General features: G+C 42.9%; 1 protein-coding gene across 5 annotated transcripts in view; it reads left to right on the top strand.

Annotated features, from left to right (window-relative positions):
- Positions 1–24,690, top strand: part of sfxn4 (sideroflexin 4) — an 81,841-nt gene that overhangs the window by 26,651 nt on the left and 30,500 nt on the right. For all 5 annotated transcript variants that reach the window (XM_072239644.1, XM_072239645.1, XM_072239643.1 and 2 more), the window contains 5 exons: positions 1,433–1,507; positions 3,620–3,646; positions 13,333–13,387; positions 18,980–19,005; positions 20,940–20,993. In XM_072239644.1, coding sequence (XP_072095745.1) covers positions 1,433–1,507; positions 3,620–3,646; positions 13,333–13,387; positions 18,980–19,005; positions 20,940–20,993 — 237 coding nt within the window. The remainder of the gene's footprint in view (positions 1–1,432; positions 1,508–3,619; positions 3,647–13,332; positions 13,388–18,979; positions 19,006–20,939; positions 20,994–24,690) is intronic.

The following is a 24,690-nucleotide window of genomic DNA, read 5'->3' as shown; positions in this document are numbered from 1 at the left end:
CACCAGCTTCTCAGCCACGCATTTATTTGCCAAATCATTCTGTTTCTACCCTCACTTGTGCGTGGCACAGGCAGCAATCCAGAAATTACTACATCCCTGACCCTGGAGTTGGGTGTTACCATACCATACGGGTGTCTCATTCATATTCACAGAATCTCCTGTCTGTCTGATCCCCTCACTATCGAGTCCCCCGTCACTACCACTCCCTTCTTTGTCTTTCCCTTCTACGCCACGGACCCACGGTCAGTGCCTGTAATCCGGTCACCATGATATTCTCCTGGGAGGTCATTCCCCCACAAAAGTATCCAAATCGGTATACTTGTTTTTGAGGGGAATGGCCGCAGGGGTGCTCTGCTCTAACTGCCTATTTCCATTTCACCTGATGGAAATGGTGGGAGAAATGTATATGTATATTCAAGGCAGATGTTGATCGTTTCTTCATTAGTCAGGGCATGAAGGAATTTGGAGAGAAGGCAGGAGATTGGGGCTGAGAGGAAAATTGGATCAGCCATGACGAAATGGTGGAGTAGTGTGGATGGGTTAAATGGCCCAATTCTGCTCCTATACATTATGGTCTTCGGTCTTATGGAAAGAGTACAAAGAAAATTTACAAGGATGTTGCTGGGTGTTGGGGGTCTGAGTTATAAGGAAAGGTTGAATATGTTAGGACTGTATTCTTTAGAGTGTAGGAGATTGAGAGGCGATTTTGTGGAGGTGTACAAGATTATGAGGGATATAGATAGAGTAAATGCAAGCAGGCTTATTTCGCTGAGTTAAGGGTGAACAGTGAGAAGTTGAAGGGGAACATGAAGAGAAACTTCTTCACTCAGAGGGTCATGAGTTTGTGGAATGAGCTGCCAGCACAAGTGGTGCATGTGAGCTCGATTTCAACGTTTAAGAGAGATTTGGATAGGTCCATGAATGGCCGTGGCATGGAGAGCTATGGCCCCAGTGCAGGTCATTGGGAGTAAGCAGTTTAGGTGGTTTTGGCATGAACTAGATGGGCTTAAGGGTCTGTTTCTGTGCTGCACTTCTCTATGACTCTTATGGTTCTTTTTATTTGTCTATGAAAGTTAATCATAAGGCTAAAATCAAGTTGTAGGTATTGTACACAAACACAAGAAAATCTGCAGATGCTGGAAATCCAAAGCAACACATACAAAATGCTGAAGTAACTCAGCAGGCCGGGGAGCATCTATGGAAAAGAGTTAACAGTCAATGTTTCTGCTGAGTTCCTTCAGCATTTTGTGTGTGTTGTAGATATTGCACTTGTGCAATGTTTATTAATGTACAGTTTGTTTTACCGTGGATATTTGGGGCATTCCAAAACTAGATCCAATTCAAAAACTTTCTTTTATTTCCAACATGCAGTGATGAAGCCCATGTTTTTTTTGAATTTATTAAATGCATGTCTTATTTTTCATTTGAACAGCAGGAAATAAAAAATGCTCAAACTCTGCTTCAAAACAGCCAGCCCAGCCTGGAGGAGCAGGTGAAAGATGAAAAGGTAAACCATACTAGCAGAACACAAATAAATTGTGCAAAAGGCAGTCATACTTCATTTCATATTTGGCACTTCGGTTCATATTGTTGAAGTACCGAAGTGCTTTAGCAATGGATTCAGAAAGGGCAGGGCCTGTTTAACAAACTTACTGAAGTTCTTTGAGGACATAATGAGTGCAGTGGATAGAGGGGAACAGGTGGATGTTGTACACTTGGATTTCCAGAAGGCGTTCAATAAGGTGCCGCACAAGAGACTTATAAATAAGATATGGATGCATGGAATTGGAGGATGTGTATTGACATGGATAGTGGATTGGTTAACTGATAGAAGGCAGAGAATTAGTATAAATGGGTGTTTCTCCGGTTGGCAGTCAGTGGTGAGTGGGGTGCCGCAGGGGTCAGCGCTGGGCCCACAGCCGTTTACCATTTACATTGATGATTTGGAAGAGGGGTCTCATAGCAACATTTGCTGATGACACTAAACTGAGTGGAAAAGCAAATAGTACAGAGGATGTGGAGAATCTGCAGAGGGATATAGATAGGTTAAGTGAGTGGACCAAGGTCTGCCAGATGGAATACGATATTGGTAAATGCGAGATCATCCACTTTGGAAGGAATAATGGAAGAGCAGATTATTATTTAAATGGTGAAAGGTTGCAGCATGCTGTTGTACAAAGGGACTTGAGAGTGCTTGTGCATGAATCGCAAAAAGTTGGCTTGCAGGTACAACAGGTTATTAAAGAAGGCAAACGGAATGTTGGCCTTCATTGCTAGAGGGATTGAATTCAAGAGCAGGGAGGTCGTGCTGCAACTATACAGGGTACTGGTGAGGCCGCACCTGGAGTACTGTGTGCAGTTCTGGTCTCCATACTTGAGGAAGGATATACTGGTTTTGGAGGCAGTACAGAGGAGGTTCACCAGATTGATTCCAGAGATGAAGGGGTTAACTTATAAGGAGAGATTGAGTTGCCTGGGACTATACTTTCTGGAATTCAGAAGAATGAGAGAGGATCTTATAGAAACATACAAAATTTTGAAAGGGATAGGTAAGATAGAAGTAGGAAAGTTGTTTCCATTGGCAGGTGAGACTAGAACTAGGAGACATTGCCTCAAGATTCAGGGGAGAAGATTTAGGATAGAGATGAGGAGAAACTGTTTTTTCCCAGAGAGTGGTGAACCTGTGGTATTCTCTGCCCAGGGAAGCAGTTAAGGCTTCTTCACTAAGTATATTTAAGATACAGTTAGATAGATTTTTACATAGTAGGGGAATTAAGGGTTAGACAATAGACAATAGGTGCAGGAGTAGGCCATTCAGCCCTTCGAGCCAGCACCACCATTCACTGTGATCATGGCTGATCATCCACAATCAGTACCCTTTTCCTGCCTTCTCCCCATAACTCCTCACTTGAAAGAATCCAGAGAATTGGCCTCCACTGCCTTCTGAGGCAGAGCATTCCACAGAACCACAACCCTCTGGGTGAAAAAGTTTTTCCTCATGGGGAAAAGGCAGGTAGATGGAGCTGAGTTTACGGACAGATTTTATTGAATGGCGAGCAGGCTCGATGGGCCAGATGGCCCATTCCTGCTCCTATTTCTTATGTTCTTATGTACAGTGAAAAGCTTTGTTTGGAATACTATCCATACAATGAACAAGTAATAATAAAGTGGTACATTTACAAAGTGCAATGAAGGCAGACAATAAGGTGCATGGCCATGGTGAGGAAGATTGTGGGTCAAGATTTCATTTTATCACACAAGAGGTCCATTCAATAGTCATGCAAGAGCAAAAAAGCAGCTGACCTTGAGCCTGTTGGTACATGTTTGTATCTTCTACCTGCTGGGAGGAAAGAAAAGAAAATATCTTTGCAGTAAGAAGGGACTTTGATTATGATGGCTACTTTACCAAGGCGGCGAGGGTTAGGATTAGGGTTACCCTAACCCAAGGCCGAGTACGTGGAGGAGAGACTTTTTCTTGAGATCTACTTAGCTTTCTTGCAGTCTTGATCAAAAAAGTTGCCATATCAAATGGTTTATTTACTTAAGGTTATTTGGTTAGTGTCAATTAGTTTAAACCGTAGTTATACATGTTTTAATAGTTCACTTTTTTATCTTACAGATTAAAGGAGCCTTGAAGCTTACTCTGGTGAGGAAGCATTAGTGAAAACTAGTGGGATGTGTCATAAGGCCATAAGATGTAGGAGCAAAATTGGCCCATTTGGCCCATTTGGCCCATTGAGTCTACTGCGCCATTTCATCATGGCTGATCCAATTTTCTTCTCAAAGAGAAGGAGTCCCAGAACAGGTCCCTGAGCACACCACTGGTCACCGAACTCCATGCAGAATATGACCCATCTACAACCACTCTTTGCCTTCTGTGGGCAAGCCACAAAGGAATGTCCTCTTGGATTCCATGCTTCCTTACTTTCTGAATAAGCCTTGCATGGGGTACCTTATCAAATGCCTTGCTGAAATCCATATACACTACATCTGCGGCTCTACCTTCATCAATGTGTTTAGTCACATCCTCAAAAAATTCAATCAGGCTTGTAAGGCACGACCTGCCTTTGACAAAGCCATGCTGACTGTTACTAATCATATTATGCCTCTCCAAATGTTCATAAATCCTGCCTCTCAGGATCTTCTCCATCAACTTAGCAACCACTGAAGTAAGACTCACTGCTCTATAATTTCGTGGGCTCTCTCTACTCCCTTTCTTGAATAAGGGAACAACATTCGCAACCTTCCAATCCTCTGGAACATCTCCCATCCTCATTGATGATTCAAAGATCATCGCCAGATGCTCAGCAATCTCCTCCCTCACCTCCCACAGTAGCCTGGGGTACATCCCATCCGGTCCCGGTGACTTACCCAACTTGAGCTTTCCAAAAGCTCCAGCACATCCTCTTTCGTAATATCTACATGCTCAAGCTTTTCAGTCCGCTGCAAGTCATCCCTACAATCGCCAAGATCCTTTTCCGTAGTGAATACTGAAGCAAAGGATTCATTAAGTACCTCTGCTATCTCCTCCGGTTCCATACACACTTTTCCACTGTCATATTTGATTGGTCCTATTCTCTCACCTCTTATCCTCTTGCTCTTCACATACTTGTAGAATGCCTTGGGGTTTTCCTTAACCCTGTCCGCCAAGGCCTTTTCAGGGCCCCTTCTGCCTCTCGTAATTTCATTATGAAGCTCCTTTCTGCTAGCTTTATAATCTTCTAGATCTCTACCTAGTTTTTTGAACCTTTCGTAAATTTTTCTTTTCTTCTTGACTAGATTTACAACAGCCTTTGTACACCACAGTTCCTGTAGCCTACCATCCTTTCCCTGTCTCATTGGAATGTACCTATGCAGGACCCCACACAAATATCCCCTGAACGTTTGCCACGTTTCTTCCGTATGTTTCTCTGTTTCCAATTTATGCTTCCAAGTTCCTGCCTGATAACCTCATATTTCCCCTTACTCCAATTAAACATTTCCCTAACTTGTCTGTTCCTATCCCTCTCCAATGTTATGGTAAAGGCGATAGAATTATGATCGCTATCTCCAAAATGCTGTCCCACTGACAGACCTGACACCTGACCAGGTTCATTTCCCAATACCAGATCAAGTACAGCCTCTCCTCTTGTAGGCTTATCTACATATTGTGTCAGGAAACCTTCCTGAACACACCTGACAAACTCCACCCCATCTAAACCCATCACTCTCAGGAGTTGCCAATCAATATTTGGGAAATTAAAATCTCCCACCACAACAACCCTTTTATGATTACACTTTTCCAGAATCTGTCTCCTTATCTGCTTCTCTGTCCCTGTTACTATTGGGTGGTCTATATAAAAAAAAAATACCCAGTAGAGTTATTGACCCCTTCGTATTCCTAACTTCCACCCACAGAGACTCCGTAGACAACCCCTCCATGACTTCCTCCTTTTCTGCAGCCATGACACTATCCCTCATCAACAGTGCCACGCCCCCACCTCTTTTGCCTCCCTCCCTGTCCTTTATGAAACATCTGAAGCCTGGCACTTGAAGTAGCCTTTCCTGCCCCTGCACCATCCAAGGGCCACAATATCATAGCTCCAAGTGCTGATCCACACTCTAAGCTCATCCGCTTTATTCATAATACTCCTCGCAATAAAATAGACACATCTCAAACCATTGGTCTGAGCGCATACCTTCTCTATCACCTGCCTATCCTCCCTTTCACACTGTCTCCAAGCTTTCTCTATTTGTGAGCCAACCTCCCTTTCCTCCGTCACATCAGTTCGGTTCCCAGCCCCCAGGAATTCTAGTTTAAACTCTCCCTAATAGCCTTAGCAAATCTCCCCGCCAGGATATTGGTCCCCCTCAGATTCAAGTGCAACCTGTCCTTTTTGTGCACGTCACACCTGCCCCAAAAGAGGTCCCAATGATCCAGAAATCGAAATCCCTGCCCCCTGCTCCAGTCCCTCAGCCACGCATTTATCCTCCACCTCATTCTATTCCTAAACTCACTGTCTCGTGGCACAGACAGTAATCCCGAGATTACTACCTTTCAGGACATCCTTCCTTTTCCTACCTATGTCATTGGTGCCAATATGTACCATGACCTCTGGCTGTTCTCCTTCCCACTTGAAGATATCATGGAGGTGATCAGAAACATCCCAGACCCTGACACCTGGGAGGCAAACTACCATCCGCGTTTCTTTCCTGTGTCCACAGAATTGCCTATCTGACACCCTAACTTTAGAGTCCTCTATCACTGCTGCCATCCTCTTCCTTTCCCTATCCTTCTGAGCCACAGGGCCGGACTCTGTGCCAGAGGCATGACCACTGTTGCTTCCCCCAGGTACGCCACCCCCCCCCCCCGCAATAGTACTCAAACAGGAGTACTTATTGTCAAGGGACACAGCCACAGGGGTACTCTCTAGTATCTGCCTCTTGCCCTTCCCTCTCCTGACTGTTACCCACTTATCTGTCTCCCCAGGCCTCAGAGTCACCACCTGCCTATAGCTCCTCTCTATCACTTCCTCACTCTCCCTGACCAGAGGAAGGTCATTGAGCTGCATCTCCAGTTCCCTAAGGAGCTGCAGCTCGATGCACCTGTTGCATATGTGGCCGTCCGGGAGGCTGGGAGTATCCAGGACCTCCCACATCTGACACCAAGCACAGAAAACTGGCCTCACACACATACTTTCTGTCTGTATTCTGCACAGATAACCTACCTTGCCTTGACCCTTAATCACTGAAACCCTGTTGAGCCAAAGCCTTCCTACTCTGTTGCACGCTCTATAAGGCTGTCTTCTTCTTAAGCTCTTCTCGCTGTTCTCACGGCTGACATCCACGCGCTTGCACAGTCATGCCCTGTTCAAATACTAAAGAAATAACCGTCACCTTTTGAACTCCTCTTGCTGTTTTCACTGGCTGACACCCACACACTTGCACAGTCGTACCCCGTTCAAACCGCTCAAGAAATAACCATCACCTTTTGAACTCTTCTCACTGTTCTCACTGGCTGATGCCCACGCACTTGCACAGTTGTGCCTCGTTCAAACCACTGAAGAAATAATCATGCCAAAGTTGCAGTGACGTTTGCAATTTTCCAGATCTCCGGAGCCATTACAGAATCTCATGATTCTTGAAAGATTATTACTAGTGCATCCACAATCTCTTCAATCACCTCTTTCAGTACCCTGGAATGTACACCATCTGGTCCAAGTGACTAATCTACCTTTAGACTTTTCAGTTTCCAAAGAACCTTCTGTCTAGTAATGGTAACTTCACATACATCATGACTCCTGACACCTGGAACTTCCATCATACTGCTGGTGTCTTCCACAGTCAAAACTGATGCAAAATTCTTATTCAGTTCATCCACCATTTCCTTATCCCCCATTCTTACCTCTCCAGCATTGTTTTCAGCAGTTTGATATCCACTCTCACCTTTCTTTTACATTTTATGTATCTGAAGAAACTTTTGGTGTCCTCTTTAATATTACAGGCTAGCTTGCCTACATATTCCATCTTTACCTTCTTAATGACTTTTTAGTTGCTTTCTGTTAGTTTTTAAAAGCTTCCCAATCCTCTAAGTTCCCACTAATTTTTGCTCTATTATATGCCCTCTCTTTGGCTTTTATGTTTGGTGTTGACTTCTCTTGTTAGCCACACTTGTGTCATCTTGCCTTAAGAATACTTCTTTCTCTTTGGGATGTATATATCCTGTGCCTTTCGAATTGCTTCCAGAAATTCCAGCCATTGCTACTCCATTGTCATCCCTGCCAGTGTTCTTTTCCAATCAATTCTGGCCAACTCCTCTCTCATGCCTCAGTAGTTCCCTTTACCCAACTGATACATCTGACTTTAGCTTCTCCTCAAATTTCAGGGTGAATTTGGTCATATTACGATCACTTACCCCTAAGGGTTCTTTTACCTTAAGCTCTCTAATCAATTCCGGTTCATTGCACTACACTCAATCCAGAATAGCTGGTCCTCCAGTGGGCTCAACCATGAGCTGCTCTATAAAGCCAGCCATAGTCACTCTAGAAATTTCCCCTCTTAGAATCCAGCACCAACCTGATTTTCCAAATCTACCTGCATATTGAAATCCCTTAGACTATTCTAAGAGTGACCTTTTGGCATGTATTTTCTATCTTCCATTGTAATTTGGAGACCATATCCTTGCTACTATTTGGGGGTCTGTATACAACTCCCATCAGAGTCTTCTTATCCTTGCAGTTTCTTAGCTCTATCCACAATAATTCAACACCTTCTGACCCTATCTCACCTCGTCCAAATAATTCAATATCATTTTTTATCAACAGAGCAATGCCGTCCCCTCAGCCTTCCTGCCTGTCCTTTCAATACATCTTTGGACATTAAATTCCCAGCTATAATCTTCTTTCAGCCATGATTCTGTGTTGTCTACAACATCATACATGCCAATCTGTAACTGCCACAAGTTCATCTACTTTATTCCCTATACTGTGCGCATTCAAATACTGTATAACACCTTCGGTCCTGTATTCACCCTTCCTGATTTTGTCTGCCTTTTACGTTGCAACTCATCCTGTTGACTGCAATTTTGCCCTATCAACAGCTTCTTCCACTACACATTTCCTCTGTTTGCAAGCCAGTTACTTCATCTTCAGCACTATCACTCCAGTTCCCATCCCCCTGCCAAATTAGTTTAAACCCTTCTTAACATCTCTAGCCAACCTCCGTGCAAGGATATTGGACCCCTTCTGGTTCAGGTATAACTTGTCCCATAGGTACAGATTGTACCTTCCCCAGAAGAGATCTCAGTGATCCATAAATTTGAACTCCTGCCCCCTGCACCAGTTCCTCAGTCACGTATTTACCTGCCAAATCATTCTATTTCTACCCTCACCGGCATGTGGCACAGGCAGCAGTCCAGATATTACTACACTGGAGGTCCTGTTTCTCAGCTTTCCACCTAACTCTCTAAAATCGCTCTTCAGGACCTCATCACCTAGTCTACCTTTGTCATTGGTGCCAATATGTACCAAGACCTGGCTGCTCACCCTTGCCCTTGATAATACCATGGACCCAATCCGAAAAATCATGAACAGACTGAGTCTGCATAAAGGGAAAGTTTATGCAATGTAATCTCACAATACTGATCTGATATTTAACCCTCAAAGTTCCTCCGGTGAATAGATTCTCCGTTGCACAGCTATAAGATTGCATCTTCCCAGCATTTCAGTGTCCAAAACCAAACAGTATGCCAGTTGGAGTATAACCAGGACCCCATGTGAAAAAGACATCCCTTCTTGTAATGTGTACGCAAGTTTCCTTAAGTCAAATGCCAACATTTCAATATATCATCTGTGATTACACAATGACTTTGTCAGAGGCCAGCCATAGTACTTGAGCTCTGTTACCTGTTTGTTGGTGCAGTTGTAGATTTTTGTAAGTTTTTTCACATCTTTTTGATATAATTTGTGTCTTTAATTGTAACTGTAGTTAATATGCTCACTTATAATTACATAGACTAATTGCACAGTGACTTTTTAAATTTCTAGTTATTTCTGTCAGTGTCCAGTGGTGAGGTAGATTATGTAATACCCATTTCTTTATGTAATACGGAGAAATATCTGAGGCATGTTAGAATGGAACAGCAGTTATCATGAGGGACTTTAACTTGCACATAGATTGGGTGAATCAAGTTGGTCGAGGCAGTCTGGAGGAGGACTTCATAGAATGCAACCGTGAACGGCATGTTACTAAACCTACAAGGGAACATGCTATCTTAGATCTGGTCCTGTGCAATGAGACAGGTAAAATTAGTTATCTTGGAAAATATGATTGAGTTTCTGATACAAATGGAGGGTGCAATGGTTCAATCTAAAACCAGTGTATTATGCCTAAACAATGGAGACTACAATGTGATGAGGGAGAATTCGGCTAGTGTAGACTGGGAACACAGGCTATATGGTGGGATGGTTGAGGAACAATGGAAGACTTTCAAAGAGATTTTTCATGGTGCTCAACAAAAGTATATTCCAGATAAAGGCAAGGACAGTAAGGGTGGGAAGATCCAGCCTTGGATAACTAAGGAAATGAAAGAAGGTATCAAACTAAAACCTCATGCATACAAATTTGCCAAGAGTAGTGGGAAACTGGAAGACTAGGAAGATTTTAAAAAGCAACGAAAAACCATAAACCGAGCAATAAAGAAAGGGAAGATAGAATATGAAAATAAACTAGCACAAATTATAAAATTATAGTAAACGTTTTTATAATTGTATAAAGCGGAAAAGGATGGCTAAAGTGAAAGTAGATCCCTTGGAATACGAGAAGGGGGAATTGATTTTGGGTAATGAGGAAATGGCAGAGCCTTTGAATAACTATTTTCTGTCAGTCTTCATGGTGGAGGACATGTCTAATATGCCAAAGAGAGATGTTATGGATGCAATGGAAGGTGAGAACCTCGATACAATAGCCAACACAAGCAGGTAGTGCTGAGCAAACTTGTGAGCCTGAAGATAGATAAGTCCCCTGGTCCTGATGGAATACATTCTAGGATACTGAAAGAATTGGCAGAAGTTAGAGTAGAGGCTTTGGTGATAATTTACCAAAATACTCTGGACTTCAGGCAGTTCTAGGTGGATTGGAAGATGGCAAATGTCACACCACTATTCAAAAAAGGATGCAGGCATAAGGCAGGTAACTATAGGCCAGTTAGTTTAACATTTGTATTTGAGGAAAACGCCTGAAGCTATCAATAAAGAAATAGGAAAGCATCTGGAAAGAAATGGATCCATCAGGCAAATACAGTATGGATTCAGCAAAGGCAGGTCCTATTTGACAAACTTACTAGAGTTCTTTAAGGATATAATGAGCGCAGTGGGTGAGGGGAATAGATGAACATTGTTTACTTGGATTTCCAGAAGACATTTGATGAGGTGCCGCATAAAAGACTTAACTATAAGATAAGGATACATAGAGTTGGGGGTGATGTATTAGCACGGATAGAGAATTGGTTAACTAATTGAAAGCAGAGAATTGGGATACATGGGTGTTACTCTGGTTGGCAATCAATGGTGAGTGGTGTGCCACAGGGGTTGGGGTTGGGCCCGCAACTGTTCACGATATACATTAACAGTCTGGAAGAGGGGACCAAGTAAGTTTGCTGATGATATTAAACTGAGTGGAAAAGCAAATTGTGCAGAGGATACAGAGAGTCTGCAGAGAGATATGGATAGGTTAAGTGAGTGGGTGAGGGTCTGGCAGATGGAATACAATGCAAGGTCATCCACTTCGGAAGGAAAAATAGAAGAGCAGATTATTATTTAAATGGTAAAAAAATTGCAGCATGCTGCTATGCTGAGAGACTTGGGAGTGCTTGTGCATGAATCACAGAAGGCTGGTTTGCAGGTGCAGCAGACTGTCAAAAAGGCAAATGGAATGATGGTCCTCATTGCTAAAGGGATTAAATTTAAGAGCAGTGAGGTTATGCTGCAACTGTACAGGGTACTGGTGAGGCTGCACCTGGAGTACTGTGTGCAGTTCTGGTCTCCTTACTTGAGGAAAGATATACTGGCTTTGGAGACAGTGCAGAGGAGCTTCACCAGGTTGATTCCGGAGATGACGGGGTTAGACTATGAGGAGAAATTCAGGGGAGAAGATTTATGAACTTTTGAAGAGAAGGAAGAAATTTAATCCAGTGAAAAAAATCCTATGGGATCATGGTTATCAATTTATATTGCGTTATCCTGCAACCTTGAAGATTTTTTTGGCTGGTGGAGAAAAAAGATTTTTTGATGACTGCCAGAAAGCGGAGCAGTTTGTGCGAGATCCTCTGAATACAAGAATCAGATACAAGAACAAATCCAGGGGAGCGAGATAGATTGAAGATGAAGACTGAGTCAAAGAATGGACTTGTTGGATTTTTGGGCGGATGAATATATAAATATATTATTAATTATACAAGAGAGGGGGAAGAAAGATTAAAATTTGAAGAATACTAGTTGGGAATAGTAATATTAATTTTGTTTATATATATATATAATTTTTTTTTGTTGCGGGGGAGCTGGAAGAAGCACTGACCAATTGCTACGCTAATCATGTGTGCAAGCGTGGCTTTAGCCACGACCCGCAAAACGGAGGGGGGTAGTGTTGTGTATCTTTTCATTCACAACATTAGTGGGGGGGTATTTTGCTTTTTCTTTTTTGTATCTTTTCTATCTTCTTTTTTCTTTTTGCCTGGAGGGTTGGGGGGGAGACACATAGCAACATGGTGAAGTTCAAAGAGATTCCCTAAGGAACTATGAGAGTTGAGAAGATAAGTAATGTTTTAGATTGGAGTAACTTTGTTAAGGATAATGGCTAATTTATTGAATTTTTTGAGTTTTAATGTTAATGGGCTTAATGGACCAGTGAAAAGAAAAAGAATCTTAACACATATTAAGAAAATTAAGATAGATTTAGCCTTTTTACAGGAAACGCATTTAACAGAAACAGAACATCAGAAACTAAAGAGAGATTGGGTGGGTAGTGTTGTTGCGGCTTCATTTAATTCAAAAGCGAGGGGAGTAGCAATTTTGATCAATAAAACGTTACCAATTAGAATACAAAATGTAATAACCGATTCTGCGGGGAGATATGTGATTATACATTGTCAACTTTTCTCTGAATTATGGACATTTATGAATATTTATGCACCAAATGAAAATGATGCAAAATTCATACAAGAAGCTTTTTTGAATTTGGCGGATGCACATGAAAAAATATTATTTGGAGGAGACTTTAATTTTTGCTTAGACCCAATCTTAGATAGATCAACTAAGACTGTTATAAAATCGAAGGTAGTAAATCTAACTTTATCATTGATGAAAGATTTAAATCTGATTGATATATGGAGAAGAATCAATCCTAAAGAGTCACCTGGACTGTACTCGCTGGAATTCAGAAGAATGAGGGGAGATCTTATATAAAATTCTGAAAGGGATAGGTAAGATAGAGGCATGACAGTTGTTTCCACTGGTAGGTGAGACTGGAACTAGGGGACATAGCCTCAAGATTCGGGGGAGTATATTTAGGACGGAGATCAGGAGGAACTGCTTTTCCCAGAGAGTGGTGAATCTGTGGAGTTCTCTGCCCAATTAAGTCGTGGAGGCTACCTCAGTAAATATACTTAAGACAAGGTTGGATAGATTTTTGCATAGTAGGCTAATGAAGGGTTATGGGGAAAAGGCAAGTAGGTGGAGATGAGTCCATGGCCAGATCAGCCATTATCTTATTGAATGGTAGAGCAGGCTTGACAGGCCAGGTGGTCTACTCCTGTTCCTATTTCTTATGTTCTTATGCTTAACTCCCTGTCCCCTTTAGTCTTCAGTTCATCCGGACACAGGAAGTGTACTGCCAACAGTGTTCCGTGCTTCAGGTCAGTATTGTTCACATCGTTCGCTATTTATTTCTTTGCTCTGAGGTGCACAGTCGGCGTAGTATCTGAAAGGCTCCCACGCACTTAATCTTTGCTTACGAGCAGCTGGAAATTTCTTTATTTAAACATTTAAAGTGTTGTCCAGTTCTCAGGCTGTGTAAAACAATTTCCTGCTTAAAGCAATGGTTGGTCTGCAAAGCTGTAAAAAAATATGAACGGTATCAATGGTCCCCTTTCATTAGGATCATCAGTGATTTCTTGTCACATTATCAAGGGTAGAACTGAAACACCTCAATTTCCTTGGCTACATTTGTCTTGGGAAGACAACCTCTGACCCCACCAAACTTTAGAGATTGAGGTGCACTGAATCCCACCCCAAACCTCAGCTTGTATGGACACTGTAATTCGCTGCCCTGTTACAAATTAATGTCACGAAATAACAGACAGCACACTGCATACGATTACAGGAATTATATTTATGAATCTTAACTGAACAGTTATATAGAATAGTATAGCACAGTACAGGCCCTTCGGTCCACAATGTTGTGCCGACCCTCAAATCCTGCCTCCCATATAAGTCCCCACCTTAAATTCCTCCATATATCTGTCTAGTAGTCTCTTAAACTTCACTAGTGTATCTGCCTCCACCACTGACTCAGGCAGTGCATTCCACGCACCAACCTCTCTCTGAGTAAAAAACCTTCCTCTAATATCCCCCTTGAACTTCCTACCCCTTACCTTAAAGCCAGGTCCTCTTGTACTGAGCAGTGGTGCCCTGGGGAAGAGGTGCTGGCTATCCACTCTATCTATTCCTCTTATTATCTTGTACACCTCTATCATGTCTCCTCTCATCCTCCTTCTCTCCAAAGAGTAAAGCCCTAGCTCCCTTAATCTCTAATCATAATGCATACTTTCTAAACCAGGCAGCATCCTGGTAGATATCCTCTGTACCCTTTCCAATGCTTCCACATCCTTCCTATAGTGAGGTGACCAGAACTGGACACAGTACTCCAAGTGTGGCCTAACCAGAGTTTTATAGAGCTGCATCATTACATCGCAACTCTTAAACTCTATCCCTCGACTTATGAAAGCTAACACCCCATAAGCTTTCTTAACTACCCTATCCACCTGTGAGGCAACTTTCAGGGATCTGTGGACATGTACCCCGAGATCCCTCTGCTCCTCCACACTACCAATTATCCTGCCATTTACTTTGTACTCTGCCTTGGAATTTGTCCTTCCAAAGTGTACCACCTCACACTTCTCTGGGTTGAACTACATCTGCCACTTCTCAGCCCACTTCTGCATCCTATCAATGTCTCTCTGCAATCTTTGACAATCCTCTACACTATCTACAACCTTTGTGTCGTCTGCAAACTTGCCAACCCACCTTTCTACCCCCACATCCAGGTCGTTAATAAAAATCAGGAAAAGTAGAGGTTCCAGAACAGATCCTTGTGGGACACCACTAGTCACAATCCTCCAATCTGAATGTACTCCCTCCACCACCACCCTGTGCCTTCTGTAGGCAAGCCAATTCTGAATCCACCTGGCCAAACTTCCCTGGATCCCATGCCTTCTAACTTTCTGAATAAGCCTACCGTGTGGAACCTAGTCAAATGCCTTACTAAAATCCATATAGATCACATCCACTGCACTACCCTCATCTATATGCCTGGTCACCTCCTCAAAGAACTCTATCAGGCTTGTTAGACATGATCTGCCCTTCACAAAGCCATGCTGACTGTCCCTGATCAGACCATGATTCTCTAAATGCCTATAGATCCTATCTCTAAGAATCTTTTCCAAACAGCTTTCCCACCACAGACGTAAGGCTGACTGGTCGATAATTACCCAGACTAACCTTACTACCTTTTTTTGAACAAGGGGACAACATTCGCCTCCCTCCAATCCTCCGGTGCCATTCCCGTGGACAACAAGGACATAAAGATCCTAGCCAGAGGCTCAGCAACCTCATCTCTCACCTCGTGGAGCAGCCTGGGGAATATTCTTTCAGGCCCTGGGGAATATTCCATCAGGCCCCGGGGACTTATCTGTCCTAATGTATTTTAACAACTCCAACGCCTCCTCTCCCTTAATATCAACATGCTCCAGAACATCAACCTCACTCATATTGTCCTCACCATCATCAAGTTCCCTCTCATTGGTGAATACCGAAGAGAAGTATTCATTGAGGACCTCGCTCACTTCCACAGCCTCCAGGCACATCTTCCCACCTTTATCTGTCATTGGTCCTACCTGCACTCCTGTCATCCTTTTTTTCTTCACATAATTAAAGAATGCCTTGGGGTTTTCCTTTACCCTACTCGCCAAGGCCTTCTCATGCCCCCTTCTTGCTCTTCTCAGCCCCTTCTTAAGCTCCTTTCTTGCTTCCCTATATTCCTCAATGGAGCCATCTGATCCTTGCTTCCTAAACCTCATGTATGCAGCCTTCTTCTACCTGACTAGATTTTCTACCTCACTTGTCACCCATGGTTCCTTCACCCTACCATTCTTTATCTTCCTCACCGGGACAAATTTATCCCTAACATCCCGCAAGAGATCTCTAAACATCGTCCACATGTCCACATTACATTTCCCTGCAAAAACATCATCCCAATTCACACCCACAAGTTCTAGCCTTATAGCCTCATAATTTGCCTTTTCCCGATTAAAAATTTTCCTGTCCTCTCTGATTCTATCCTTTTCCATGATAATGCTAAAGGCCAGGGAGCGGTGGTCACTGTCCCCCAGATGCACACCCACTGAGAGATCTGTGACCTGACCCAGTTCATTACCTAGTACTAGATCTAGTATGGCATTCCCCCTGGTCGGCCTGACCACATACTGTGACAGGAACCCGTCCTAGACACACTTAACAAACTCTGCCCCATCTGAACCCTTGGAACTAATCAGGTGCCAATCAATATTAGGGAAGTTAAAGTCACCCATGATAACAACCCTGTTATTTTTGCACCTTTCCAAAATCTGCCTCCCAATCTGCTCCTCTGTATTTCTGCTGCTACCAGGGGGCCTATAGAATACCCCCAATAGAGTAACTGCTCCCTTCCTATTCCTGACTTCCACCCATATTGATTCAAAAGAGGATCCTGCTACATTACCCACCCTTTCTGTAGCTGTAATAGTATCCCTGACCGGTAATGCCACCCCTCCTCCCCTTTGTCTGTCCTCTCTATCCCTTTTAAAGCCATGAAATCCAGGAATATTGAGAATCCATTCCTGCCCTGGTGCCAGCCAAGTCTCTGTAATGGCCACTACATCATAATTCCATGTATGTATCCAAGCTCTCAGTTCACCACCTTTGTTCCTGATGCTTCTTGCATTGAGGTACACACATTTCAGCCCTTCTACCTTACTGTCTTTACACCGTTTATTCTGCTTCTCTTTCCTCCAAGCCTCTGTGTATGTTAGCTCTGGCTTTACTCCATGCATTTCTTTCACTGCTCTATCACTCTGGGTCCCATCCCCTCGCAAATTAGTTTAAACCCTCCCGAAACATGTTAGCAAACCTACCTGCAAGGATATTGCTCCCCCTCGAGTTCAGGTGCAACCCATCCAATCTGTACAGATCTCACCTTCCCCAGAAGAGATCCCAATGATCTAAAAATCTAAAACCCTGCTCCCTGCACCAACTCCTCAGCCACGCATTCAACTGCCATCTCCTCCAATTCTTACCATCACTGTCAAGTAGCACTGGCAGCAATCCTGAGAACGTCACCCTTGAGATCCTGTTCTTCAGCCTTCTGCCTAGTTCCCGAAACTCACACTTCAGGACCTCATCCCTCTTCCTGCCTATGTCGTTGGTCCCAACATTTATCACGACTTCTGGTTGCTTTCCCTCTCGTACCAGGATGTCGTGCACCCTGTCAGAGACATCCCGGACCCTGGCACCCGGGAGGCAACAAACCATGCGGGTGTCCTTCTCACGTCCACAAAATCTCCTGTCTGCTCCCCTGACTATAGAGTCTCCAATGACGACAGCTCTCCTCTTCTCCGTCCCACCCTTCTGCACCACAGGGTCAGACTCAGTGCCGGAGGCCCTGCCACCGTGGCTCACACCTGGTTGGTCTTTCCCGCCAACAGTATCCAGGACGGTAAACTTATTATTCAGGGGAATGGCTACAGGGGTGCTCTGCACTACCTGTCTGCTCACCTTCACTTTCCCCCCTCTGACTGTCACCCAACAACCTGCTTCCGACAGCCTAGGTGTGACTACTTCCCTGTAGCTCTCATCTATGACTGCCTCATTCTCCCTTACGAGTCGAAGGTTATCCAGCTGCTGCTCCAGATTCCTTACACGGTCCTCCAAATCGCCCAGCCGTATGCACTTCTGGCAGATGTGACTCTGCGGGAGAGGGGAGTTCCCCCAAGACCGCCACATCTCACATGAGAGGCACATCACCGTCTCAGGAGACATTGTAAAAACTAACTGCGAGCTAGCTTGTCCTCCGCCTCTTCTTGTTGAAGCCTCTCGAGTCAAAGCCTTAAAGCTCCACTCCTTCACTGGCCCACTCATGCACTGGTTAGTAAAGAATATGAAGAGGAATAGGGCCCATTCTAATTAACAGTCAAATGTGCACAAGTTGGAGCTGACCTTGAATTTCTTTGTCACTCACATGCTGAGTCCTTGGTCAACGTGAAAGCACACACCACCTTCCAAATGTCACTCACAATCCATCTCCAACAAACGGGTCTCCCACCAGATCATATTCTCTGACCAGTTCTCCCCAGCGTCTTCTCTCTTCATCTCCTCTCAAACAAAAACCCAAGACCAACCTTATTGTCCCTCACCAAGAAAAACCTCCCACTAATTGGATGACACATATTCCACATCATCCCTTTTCTTCAACAATAACCCAAACAGGCTGAAAGCAGAACAAACAGCTCTTACAGAGCTGCACAAAATGAAATACATACAACATAACAATAAAAAATATGAACCAGGTCATTACGGAACATAGAACATAGAAATCTACAGCACATTACAGCCCTTCGACCCACGATGTTGTACCAACCATGTAACCTACTCTAGAAACTGCCAAAAATTGCCCTGCCACATAGCCTTCAATTTTCCAAGCTCCATGTACCTATCTAAGAGTCTCTTAAAAGACCCTATTGTATCCATCTCCTCTGCCATCGCTGGCAGCCCATTCCATTCACCCACCACTCTCTGTGTGGAAAAACCTACCCCTGACATACCCTCTGCGCCTTAAAACTATGCCCCTTCATGTCAGCCATTTCAGCCCTGGGAAAAAGCCTCTGGCTATCCACACCATCAATGCCTCTCATCATTGTATACACCTCTGTCAGGTCATCGATCCTCCATCACTCCAAGGAGAAAAGGCCAAGTTCACTCAACCTATTCTCATAAGGCATGCTCTCCAATCCAGGCAACATCCTTGTAAATCTTCTTTGCACCCTTTCTATAGTTTCCACATCCTTCCTGTAGTGAGGTGAGCAGAACTGAACGCAATTTGGGTGTATAGCATAGTGTGATATTACATGTGTGTGCTGTAACTTTGGAAATAAGTGTCAGTCTATTTACGGTTTGTCTTTTGTTCTCTCCTTCAGCATTCACACCACTTGCTGCTCCTTTGGTAGGTACTGAAAGCCCAGTAGGTTAGTTTTTCACTCAAAGATTCAAATTGTCATCAGCTCTTTTTCTCTCTTTATCAACTGAATGAGAGTAGCTAATTGACAGATTTGTCTAAGCTGATATTTTCAGAAGGCATTTGATAAGGTGCCACACATGAGGCTGCTTAACAAGATAATCCTGTGGTGTTACAGGAAAGATACTGGCATGAATAGAGGAATGGCTGACAGGCAGGAGGCAGTAAGTGGAAATAAAAGGGGCCTTTTCTGGTTGGCTGCCAGTGACTAGAGGTGTTCCTCAGGGTTGAGTATTGGGACCACTACTTTTCACCTTGTTTGTCAATGATTTGCATAATAGAATTGATGGCTTTGTGGCAAAGTTTGCGAATGATACAAAAATAAGTGGATGAGTAGCTAGTGCTGAAGAAATAGTGTGATTGCAACGGGACTTAGGCAGATTAGAAGAATGGGCCAAAAAGTGGTAGACGGAATCCAGTGTTGGGAAATGTATGATAATGCATTTTGGTAAAAGGAACAACAGTGCAGTTATTACCTCAATGGGGAGAAGGTTCAAACATCAGAAGTGCAAAGGGACTTGGGAGTCCTTGTGCAAGACTCCCAGAAGGTTAAATCATAGATTGGGTCTGTGGTAAAGAAGACAAATGCAATGTTGGCATTTATTTCAAGGGGAGTAGGATATAAAAGCAAGGAGTTAATGCTGAGGATTTATTATAGTCAGCCCGCACTTGGAGTATTGTCAACTGTTTTGGACGTGATATCTCAGAAAGTATGTGTTGTTATTGGAGGGAATCCAGAGGAGGTTCATGAGGTTGATTCCAGGAATGAATGAAAGGAGAGTTTGACAGCTTTGAGCCTGTACTCACTGGAATTTAGAAGAATGCATGGGGATCTCATTGAAGCTTTCCGAATATTGAAAGGGCTAGGTAAGGTAGATGTGGAGAGGATGTTTCCTCAGATGGGGATATCCAGAACTAGAGGGCACAGCCTCAAAATTGAGGAGCGACCTTTTAAAACAGAGTTAAGGAGGAATTTTTTAGCCAGAGTGTAGTGAATCTGTGGAATGCTCTTCCACAGACTGCTGTGGAGCCAAAGTCTGTGGGTATATTTAAGGCAGGAGTTGATCATTTCCTGATCGATCAGGGCATCAAAGGATATGGTGAGAAGGCAGGTGTATGGGGTTGAGTGGGATCTGGGATCAGCCATGATGGAATGGTGGAGCAGACACGATGGGCTGAATGGCCTGATTCTGTTCCTGTGTCTTATGGTCTTGTGATATATACAGCAAATAACAAATTTATGCTGTTCTACATTAAATGTGACTGTGCTGGAGAGAGTGTAGAGGAGATTCACCAGGATGTTGTCCAGATTGGACAATTAGTTGTGGAAGAAGTTGGATAGATTGGGTTCGTTTCCCCAAGAATGAAGGAGACTGAGAAGTAACCAGTTAGAGGTATGTAAAATTATAAGAGGCATAGTGAAGCAATAGAATCTTTCTCCCCACAGCAGGCATCACAAAAACATGGGGGCATGGATTTAAGGTTAGATGAAGGAGTTTTAAAGGAGATTTGAGAGGAAAGTTTTTATTTACACTGAAGTTAATGTCTGGAGCTTGTTGCCAGAAGCAGTGGTGGAGTCATTGAGCCAGGCACGTGAATAGGTGAGGCATAGAAAGATTTCAATTGAATGCAGGCAAATGGAAATAGTGTTGATAAGCAAAAACAGTAGTGATCGGATGAAGAGCCCATTTATGTGCTCTGTTCTTTTTGTTAACCTTCCAAAGAAGTTATTAAAATATTTGGAGTACAGATAATACTTGTCAGCAGAGTTAAACAATGAATACTGAACTTTAAATATATGCGTAGTTGTTTTAAAACTTTGCAATATCTTTATTATTTCTGAATTCCTCTTTCACGTTCAGATTCTAGGTATGCTTCTACCACACAAACGGATGAAACCAGCTTTGTTTTGGCAGGTAATGATATATCAAAGCAGTGTAAATAATGTGAAGTTTCAGTGGGTGTGTTTAACTGGAGTTAATCATTCACCATTCACTGATGATCTGGTCAAAGTGATGACAGAAGCTAAGCAATATGATCTTGTTTTTTTAAATAGAATAGTTGAAGAGTATTAGGAAGATGGAAGGAAAAAGATGAGTGTGCACTGTAAACGAATTTATCCCTGGCTTCTAATTAGATCTAGCATATTTTATTTTATGTAGAGATACAGCATGGTAACAGGCCCTGCCAGTCCAACCCAATGATCCCTTGCTACCCAGTTACACCCATGTGACCAATTAAATTTATTAACCTGTACATCTTCGAAATGTGGGAGGAAACTGGAATACCTGGCAGAAACCCGTGAAATTACAGAGTGAAGGTGCAGACAGCAGCTGAATTGAACCCAGGTTGCTAGCGCTGTAATAGCATTTTGCTAACTGCTATGCTACTGTGTCTATACGTTGACAAACACAGAGAATTTTATAGTGGTTTGCATTATTTCACACTCCTGAAGTCCACTGCCTTGGCTCACATTTGGATTACTTATTTGTAACCTGGCTGCAGAGCGTAAAACTAGAGGCCACAGTTTCAGAATAAATGGTAGGCCATTCAAAGCAGAGTTCAGGAAAAAAGATTCCCTGTTATGATTTGTAACTTCAAAACATTAAAGTAATTCACAGGAAGACACAGGAGTCTGAAATGTGAGTCTAACTTCATGTTTACTTTAAGCAAGGTGCACGCTATATAATACAACTACTACAAACAGACTTTCACAGCATAGGAAATTTTGAATTGTCCCATTCAGCCCTAAAAGTTTAATCGCTGTGGAGGATTTGTTACTCTTGTGGGATAATGTCTTTCCTGACAAGGGAGGTTGAGACTTGTGGCTATGAAACAGTATCGGGTTCTGGGGCATCCTCCATGGTGTTTGTAGGAGTTGACTCTGGGACTGCAGGAAGTGGTTCTGACAGTGATAGCCACCTTTCTTTATCTTTTCTCTCTGCATCTAATTTGATCCTTGCTCCTCTCCTGGTCCCAGGTTCCTTTTCTCTTTTTCTTTCTCATTTTCCTGCTCTCTTTCACACCTCTCTCTTTCATGCTCATTGTCTTTCTCTCCATCTCCTCTCCTTTTCAACTTCTTGTCTTTCTTTTTCTTACCTTCATTTTTCTTCTTTCTGGGACGTGTATCTTTGTCTTGGGAAGGTGCATTTAGTTCACTGGAGTATTCTCTTATTAATCCTTCTGTTACTTCCTTTACAATCTGATCTCTACACTTGGTTTCCTCAACCACAACATCATCTGACAAATTTTCTGTTTTCATATCTCCATTGCTCCTTTCTTTTTCGCCTTCCATTCACCCAGCTGGGCTTTGGTCTTTGTACCTACTTTTACAATCAGCTTTTTGTCTCCTACTTGAAGTTCATGCAATAACTTTAATGCATGCAGAGTAGATTCTGGTTCTTTATACTTACAAAACTTTCCTGAAGCTCCTTGAACTCTCTTCCAGCTTAAAGCCAAGCCACATTTCACAAATAACTGCCTACTTAACATATCACAAGCTTTCTCAGATATTTTTGCCTACAAAAACTGTTGTAGTCAGACCACTGTTGTCGTCACTTTCACAATTCCTCTGAGCAGCATGGTCCTTCTTTGGTCCAATGTGCTTTCCAACCAAAGGCACAAAGGTTGGAAGCTACACCCTTTTTCCCTCTGTTGGGCAACAGTTCATGGTGTACAGCATGGCTTCATTCTCTTAGTTCACTTTCAGTTGACTCCATTGCTGGGGATTTGGTGGATGGATCTTCGATCAAGTTCTAGTTGTCTCAGCCAATCACAACCCCACAAGGCTGGTCCTCCTGTTTTTACCACATACAGCCACATACAATGTGGTTTGTTGGGTGTTGTATTTCACTGTCACAAATGTCATTCCTCCAAAGGTTACCTTTTTTTCCCAGTATAAGTTCTTAGTTGGATATCTGCAGCCGTGAGTTTAGTATCTTTGAAATGCCATTCAAACTTATTTTGTGGAATGACTGAAACAACTGAGCCAGTGTCCAACTCCATTTTAATTAATTTGCCGTTCACTTCTGTTCTGAGTCATATGGATTGTATGTTGTTAGTTTTCACATTGTAAATCTCAAGACTAAGCAGCCCTGTGTCACACTCATCGTTATCAGATTTTTCATCAACCGCATGTAGATAAGTACTTTTTTAAACTGCAACTTAACTTTATAACTTTTTATTTTCCCTACGCAGTCCATTTATTTTTGTTTGCCCGACATGCTCTTTGTATGTGTCCTACTTTGTTGCATTTTCTACAAATTTTGCCTTTAAACCTGCATTGGTCTGGGGTATGTGAGCCCCTGCCACAACAACAACACAATTTATTTGGTTAGGCAGGTTTCTGTTTAGACTTTGCAATTTTGTTCATACTCACTGTCATTCTTGACTGTAACTCAACTGCATCTCTGTCTGCTGTTTGCATTTCAAAATCAGGTTTATTATCACCGGCATGTGACGTGAAATTTGTTAGCTTAGCAACAGCAGTTCAATGATCTAGTAGAGAGAGAAAATAAATAAATAAAATAAAACATAATAAATAAACAAGTAGATCAATTACGCATATTGAATAGATTATTAAAAAATGTGCAAGAACAGGAATACTGTATACAGTATTAAAAAGAGTGAGGTAGTGTCCAAAGCTTCAAAGTCCATTTATGAATCAGTTGGCAGAGGGGAAGAAGTTGTTCCTGAATCTCTGAGTGTGTGCCTTCAGGCTTCTGTATCTCCTACCTGGTGGTAACAGTGAGAAAAGGGCATGCCCTGGGTGCTAGAGGTCTTTAATAATGGACACTGCCTTTCTGAGACACCGCTCCTTAAAGATGTCCTAGGTACTTTATAGGCTAGTGCCCAAGATGGAGCTGACTAGATTTACAACCTTCTGCAGCTTCTTTCGGTCCTATGCAGTTGCCCCTCCATACCAGACAGTGATGCAACCTGTCAGAATGCTCTCCACAGGACAACTATAGAAGTTTTTGAGTGTATTTGTTGACGTGCCAAATCGCTTCAAACTCCTAATAAAGTATAGCCGCTGTATTGCCTTCTTTATTACAACATCAATATGTTGGGACCAGGTTAGATCCTCAGAGATCTTGACACCCAGGAACTTGAAGCTGCTCACTCTCTCTACTTCTGATCCCTCTGAGGATTGGTATGTGTTCCTTTGTCTTACCCTTCCTGAAGTCCATAATCAGCTCTTTCGTCTTACTGACATTCAGTGCCAGGTTGTTGCTGCGGCACCGTTCCACTAGTTGGCATATCTCACTGCTGTACGCTCTCTCATCACCACCTGAGATTCTACCAACAATGGTTGTATCATCAGCAAATTTGTAGATGGTATTTGAGCTATTCCTAGCCACACAGTCATGTGTATACAGAGAGTAAAGCAATGGGCTAAGCACGCGCCCCTGAGTAATTTCAACTGCTCTTTTAAATGTAAATTGTGCATCAGTTAGGAGCCGTTTTTGAATGCATTCTTTCGAACAATTTCTTCAATTCAGCCAGGTATGCTGAAATGGACTCTCCTTCCTTTCGATATTGCTTATGAAACCCTAAGATAAGTGGAGGAGTGGGTAGTGTTGCAGAAACAGCGAGCCCACAGAGAGACTTAGA

Source organism: Mobula birostris, chromosome 21 (genome assembly GCF_030028105.1).
Source record: "Mobula birostris isolate sMobBir1 chromosome 21, sMobBir1.hap1, whole genome shotgun sequence".
Classification (NCBI taxonomy): Eukaryota; Metazoa; Chordata; class Chondrichthyes; order Myliobatiformes; family Myliobatidae; genus Mobula; species Mobula birostris.
Note: the sequence above shows the minus strand (reverse complement) of the source record. Positions and strands in the feature narration are given on the sequence as shown.